Source organism: Watersipora subatra, chromosome 4 (genome assembly GCF_963576615.1).
Source record: "Watersipora subatra chromosome 4, tzWatSuba1.1, whole genome shotgun sequence".
Lineage (NCBI taxonomy): Eukaryota > Metazoa > Bryozoa > Gymnolaemata > Cheilostomatida > Watersiporidae > Watersipora > Watersipora subatra.
In genome coordinates, this window is record NC_088711.1 from 9,030,296 (window position 1) to 9,036,844 (window position 6,549).

The 6,549-nt window shown below is 33.5% G+C and overlaps 1 protein-coding gene across 1 annotated transcript; it reads left to right on the forward strand.

The window, feature by feature from the left end:
- Positions 1 to 1,911: 1,911 nt before the first annotated feature.
- Positions 1,912 to 6,483, forward strand: LOC137395220 (IQ domain-containing protein K-like). The gene is made up of 6 exons (XM_068082066.1): positions 1,912 to 2,016; positions 2,543 to 2,608; positions 3,601 to 3,846; positions 4,214 to 4,364; positions 5,383 to 5,466; positions 6,063 to 6,483. The coding sequence occupies exons 2-6, from the start codon at positions 2,554 to 2,556 to the stop codon at positions 6,292 to 6,294; spliced, it is 768 nt and encodes a 255-aa protein (XP_067938167.1). The 5' UTR covers positions 1,912 to 2,016; positions 2,543 to 2,553; the 3' UTR covers positions 6,295 to 6,483.
- The last annotated feature ends 66 nt before the right edge of the window (positions 6,484 to 6,549 follow it).

A 6,549-nucleotide genomic window follows, 5' to 3' on the forward strand; every position in this document is an offset into this window, starting at 1 on the left:
TGTACTAAGACAACTCACTGTCATCCCTGCATTTAAATCTAGTCCGGCGAGGCAACTGATCGTTAGAAGTGTTACTGAGAAATAAGGATATGAACTTCATCCGCATATTTCATCATGCCATGCTAATTGCACCCCAGCTTGGGTCACAGGAGCAGCTTGGATACAGTGTATGTAGTAATTATAATCATTAGTCTAGAGCTATTTGATCCCAAGCAGCCTAACTTATTGACTAATGTGGAAAGATTGGACTTTTGCATGATCTCTCAATTATGGTTGTAAATATACCATAAAAGTTTGTAATAAATTACTACCGGACTTGATATAATGACATGTGTTTATGGTGCTAGTTAGAAAGCTATTTAGAAAAACTAATTTTATCGTGGTATATACCCGTTGCCTACAGAATCTGATTGAAATGCGACAATGTCGGATCCATTCTAGGAAACAACAACTATGAGATAGATATCCATCCTTGTCTGAAACCTTTCGTCATAGCATCTAATGAAATAGCATGCATGATCAAGTCTGATATTTTTTATTGGCTTTATGACTTATTGTCGTAAGTGACTTAGTTTTAAAGACCATCTGGGTGGACTGACAGGTCAATATTTATAACAATTGGATTTATGAAGCTATTTATATTTAATTTTACTATAAAAGCTCGCACAGAGGTAGGTAACTAACTTAGTTACTAACTGATCGGTTAGTTATTAACTGATTAATAACTAACTGATCAGATAGACTCAATAGATCAGTTAGTTACTTACTACCGTAATATATTGAGTCTCAGCTATACTACGCCTGAAACTTAACATCGTTGATATTGTGTTGACGAGCCAACTTTTATACACCTAGAAACAGATAATTATGAAACTGGCAGAAAATTGTGTATACAAGCAGCTTATAAATTCAAATGTTTTTTTGTTGATATCACGACTAAGCAAAGGCTTTTCACAAAAGTTATCTATGTTCTGAGATAGCAGCAAGCTACACAGATGTGTTAGCAGTGCAAACATAAATAGGATAGCTACCTGTTGATTTGAACATATTGTAACGTTTGGAGAACTTTAATGGATACACATGGCCTCACTTTAGAGAAGCATAATTAAAATACACAGCTAAAATATGTATAAAACATTCACTGAATCAGTGTATTAAACCAATGATATAAACATCTCCTCCCCCTGCCACGTAAGGTTTTTATACCACTGATTAAACGAAGTGTTGTTCAAATATTCCGCTAAAATTTTCCAACTTTAACTTTCTTGTTAGCAAATTCTGATTATACGTAAAAACGTATCGTATAATAATAGATACGCTTTTTAACGGGTCGAACAAGAGACCGAGAAAGCTGCTAATCATGACTGCGTTTATATCAACTACATTCCAAACAAAGTGTTTACTACAAAATCTGAGAGAATAGATGACAACAATTAAATGGTTGTGAAGCTGATGAATTTAACTTTTTGCATCTGTCAGGTTGAGTAAGTGGTGAACATCTACTATTTGGAGATCGCCTTTCGTAGATAAATGTTTTCATGGTGTCAGAACTCACACGCATACTCATTAGCCAATTCATCAATCACTTATAAAGTATCTAAGGAAATAACTAACTTGTTAACTAACTGACCAACCAACTAATTCACTAAGTGGCCTGATACGACGCGAACTAATATACTATACACAGCAAAACGATTTACGCAAACATATTTTGTTTAGCATTTTGGTCTAACTTGAATCGCTACAACTTGTCACTTGGAAGTGTTCGTGCATCGCTATTCGGATTGCTTACCGTTTGCTTTTTCGTCAACAAACAAGTGAGCTAATATTTATTTTTAAGAGTTGTCTACCCAAAGTTCTTTTAACGACGAGAATAATGTTCTTTTCTACTTAGTTGCCAAGAAACGGAAAGTGTCGGAGTACAGATGCTCTCCTGGAGCGTCGTAATAATTTCCAATTGACTATTTTGTGTTTTTGAAGTTTTCACAACATTGCTAACATATACAAAAAATATTACAGATATACTTTGTATAACTAACTTATCGTTTTCAATTGACTATTTTGTGTTTTTGAAGTCTTCACTTTGCTAACATATACAAAATATATTACAGGTATATTTTGTATAACTAACTTATCGTTAATGTATTGTATCTGCTCAAGGTAGTAAACACTTAAGTAGGCTTTGTTTATTGAAACGTAAGAAAAAAAGTGTTTTTTCACACACAAGTACAATGTTTTACTAAAACCGTTAGATCCGTTATACCACAAGGTAAGCAAACACAATTTACTCCTTGCTACTGATTAGACTACAGTTCTGTAACATAATCTTTAGCAAAATCAATATCATAAACTAGCATAAGAATCTATAATTTTTTTTCTTGTAACAAAACATTACATGCTTTATTTTTATGTGATTGACGTTGCTCACTCTACATGATTAGAATTACAAGCATCAGCAATTTTGCCCAAAATGACAACTTTTATACTTGCTTGCAATTCACTTTTCATTCACGTTTAGAAAACAACTATTTTTTTCTTATTTCAGAATTTGCCATGTCAATCATAACTACAGTTCCAGAGCCAAATCTCTGGGAAGAAATATGCAAAGGTAATATGTTAATAATTTTTCTTTATTTTATCAGTTACACATAAATTGCATATAGTGTGTTACTAAGCATTTGTAATATGGCAAAGTAAACTGGAGTAGTACTATTATGCTGCTTAACCAAGTTAATAGCCTGTGTTAGAATGTAACGATGTTTTATACCATTTAGAGTCGCATGTTGGTGTTCATATATTTTGCATTGACAGCTATAACAAACAGTAACAATAATTGGTTAAAATATGCTCGCCTAAACCACCAGTGGAGGTTGTATATCGTTGCTTAAATTACTAGAAGCAAAATACTTGCCAAGACTTTCCCACAAATGATGATTGCAGTCACATGTGCCGTGAAAGATCATGCTATGTAACGATTATATGCACAACTGTTCCAAACTGTAGCAGGGCAGCTGCATGGTTTAGTGGTAGTGCACGTGGCTTAACATCTGCGGATCCAAATGGACGAGTTCAATATTCATGAGGTGCAGCCTTTTCTCGTAATGCCCAGATGGAAGGACAAACATGGCTCTTATTTTAGTAAAGAATTAGACATTAAAATTAAATTAAAATTCATTTGGTAAAGAAACTTAGCCAATGGCAACTACATCACCTCCAGTGTTGATAAGTCATTTTAAATCTTAAAAGAATGTGTAGCAAAAAAAAGAAAGGTTTTTCAACATTCTATTTTAGCTATGCCTTGAGCTTTCAAATAATTGAATTATGTATTGGCTAGACACGCACAGAAATAAACAAACATCTTCATTTAAAAGTTAGAATGGTAATTGTTGTATATTCTGCAACACCAGGCATTCAGCTAGTATGTTAATAAACTAGAACAATAATAACAATGCTAAAATATTATGCATTGCAGTTTTAATAGACATGACTTCTAAAAATGAAATAATAGTATGAAAATATTAACCCTTTTTTATAGATATTACGCTTGTTCAATTCTGCATAAATGTATGTGTTGTGTATAAATGCACATACATTTTATAGAGTTTCAGTCAATGCGTCCACCATTCACTGATGAGCTAAAAAAAGATGTAGACGCATTAAACTATGATCCCAGCAAACATCACCCAGTTTTTTATGGTAAAATGCATCAACGTATTGAAAGCATTGACACAGATGTAGAGTTTGATCCATCGCTCTCTCATCCGGCATGCATTGGGCATGTCTTCGTTGACCCAGTTCCACCTTCACCACCAAAATCTTCTCCACAACTTCCTGATAGAAAGAAATGTAAGTATCTATATTAACCTATACTCAGCTCAGTTAGCCATGTGTGACTATAACTGCTAGATAATAGTTTAACTTGGTACATTCGGCTGCAAATACTCATCCTACGTTTGAGTAAATTGTTTCAATTACAACATTTAGATTTTCAATTAAAAGCTAAAAATAACAATTTTTATGTCATCCATGGTCATGAAGACAAATTTGAAAACGATTGTCAGCACATGAATAGTAATAAAGTAAATACACAAACTTTTCTACCAAAACATTGGTAGTTTTAGCTATCTAATGTTTAATACTTATACATGTAAAGCATTTCAAAGTTGAGGCGGCTCGCTTTCTAATTTTGTAAACGTACGTAACAATTTTTTAGGTTCACCTAGAGAATACCTTGAGCATTATGTATTTCCTCACTTACTACCAGCACTGGAAGCCATGTTGGTTTCTGCTAAACAAGAGCGATGTTTCGAGAGAAAGAGGACAAAGTTCAACGCTTTGGACTTCATCACAGAATATTTATATAAGTAAGTTCTGTTGCAATAACATCATGTAATATGTAACTTTAGATGAAAAATGCTCCAGATCTTTAGTATATATTATAACATGGAAAATTCTAATATGAAACAAAAATCTTTAGTGGGCTGTAAACCATCTATTTGCTAGCGCAGACAGGCTAGAGCTACACGTAAGTGCGGCTAGATACATGTATAGCATATCTAGCCGCACTTGATAGCATATGTAGCATAATATACTCTTGCAGCTTTCTGTTTTATATTGAGTTAGTCTAGTCTTAACACATGCTGGGAAAATGTAGTTTTATGACAAAAAAATCTATTTACAATTTCAAAAGAATATTGTGAGTGGTACTTCCTCAACAGATCTTTACTGCTTCTATTTCTACTTATAAGTAACACAATCAACGTTCATTTCATGTACTTCACAGATTTACGTCAGGCCTATTAGATATTGGAGAACACAAAAATCTTTCTAGCTAAAATAGTGTTTTTGAAGTTTTTATTGTGTAATCTTTTAATGTTTGACTTTAGACTTTGTCAAGGGATGTTGCAATTTTAAAATGTTAGTGTAGTAGCAGCTAATTATAGCATGATGGTGGACCAAGCTATTGTTTTTGAACATGCTAAGCTTCAGTCCACTGCAAGTTATGTCTCAGTTCAAAGCAATTTTTTGATTCATTTTCATCGGTTGTTTAGTTTTTTTCTGCAGCTTTAAACTTTTGAGGAAATCTAAAAGATACAGGAGTTTTGTAGCGTATAATTCATATAGAAAGTTGTCTCCTTGTTATATCTTTTAGTGAGCAGACAAATCTTGTTCGCTTGTTTTCATTTTTTTAAATGTTGTTTTGCCAATGACAATGATAAAAGGTACCAAACCAAACATTTAACGTTTCCATTTTAACAACATTATAATTTTAACAAGCTTTGTATTCATAAACATCAGAGTTTTTCAGAAAATCAGAGAGGTAATTGATGTCTTTGTAGTTTTAAATAGTGCCTCACTTCTATGCTTGCTGATTGTTTCTAGGAACAATGCGAAGATGAATAGTGGCGACCGAACTGGAATTACACTGTTTGACATTCCCTTCGTTCAAGAACATCTGAAGCACCAGTATGTTATTAATATAGAGCTAAATGCTCTTTTATTCTATGTTTCCTAAGTCTACGTTTCATAAGTCTATATTTCCTAAGTCTATGTTTCCTTAGTCTATGTTTCGTAAGTCTATGTTTTCTAAGTCTATGTTTCCTAATTCTATGTTTCCTAAGTCTCTGTTTCCTAAGTCTATGTTTCCTACGTCTATGTTTCCTACGTCTATGTTTCCTAAATCTATGTTTCCTAAGTCTATGTTTCCTAAGTCTACGTTTCCTAAGTCTATGTTTACTAAGTCTATGTTTCCTAAGTCTATGTTTCCTATGTCTATGTTTCCTAAGTCTATGTTTCCTAAGTCTATGTTTCGTACTCAAAACTCCAGAGCAACTGGTACTGCTGCAGTCTTTTATTATAGTAAAACTGCATTATTTTACCCTGGTTTACTTGAATTTAGTTTTTGTAATAGCACAAACTTTGTGATTTCTTTAACTTATTACATGCAAATAACATTTCAGACATGTTTGAACATTATTGTGAAACTATTATTAAGGAGTCAGCAAGTCATTGTGTAAAATTGCCACATGGTTGCAATCTTATAAACCTTGTTCATTTCGCAGTCCGAGACCTCCTCTACCCCTCTCTCTTATATGGACAGAAGAAGAGGCTACTTTAGTCATTCAGTCTCATTGGAGAGGCTTTTTAGTCAGAAGGCGATCAGATATACAGGAGCTCAGACATTGGCAAAAAGATTGGCGACGAGAAAATGAAAACATACGAAATAAAGTGGACGATTTTTGGGCTGACAAGATGGATGACCAGACCTTGAACGAAGATGGAGGGAAAGACTGATTTGGTACTCACATACTTATGTCTGTTATATAGCTACAATAATTTATTTGAAAATTTTAATGTTATATTTTTTTGGTTTTCGCAAGATGGTCGCACTTGAAATATCTCGCAGCTGATCAGACCAGATGTCTAGTTACTTCTAAAAACAGTAACTTATGTTTATTGAACATAGAAACTTTATAAAGTGAATGCGAACTACATTTTGTGTATGAAACTCCCGCTGCCTGAGAACATGATCTGCAGTCGGCGGGTATA

Bases quoted from the DNA above. Each gene is read 5' to 3' on its own strand.
- LOC137395220 (XM_068082066.1), top strand. From the start codon at position 2,554: ATGTCAATCATAACTACAGTTCCAGAGCCAAATCTCTGGGAAGAAATA. The intron at 3,847-4,213 runs GTAAGTATCTAT...ACAATTTTTTAG, and splicing joins ACTTCCTGATAGAAAGAAAT to GTTCACCTAGAGAATACCTT. The intron at 4,365-5,382 runs GTAAGTTCTGTT...GATTGTTTCTAG, and splicing joins ATCACAGAATATTTATATAA to GAACAATGCGAAGATGAATA.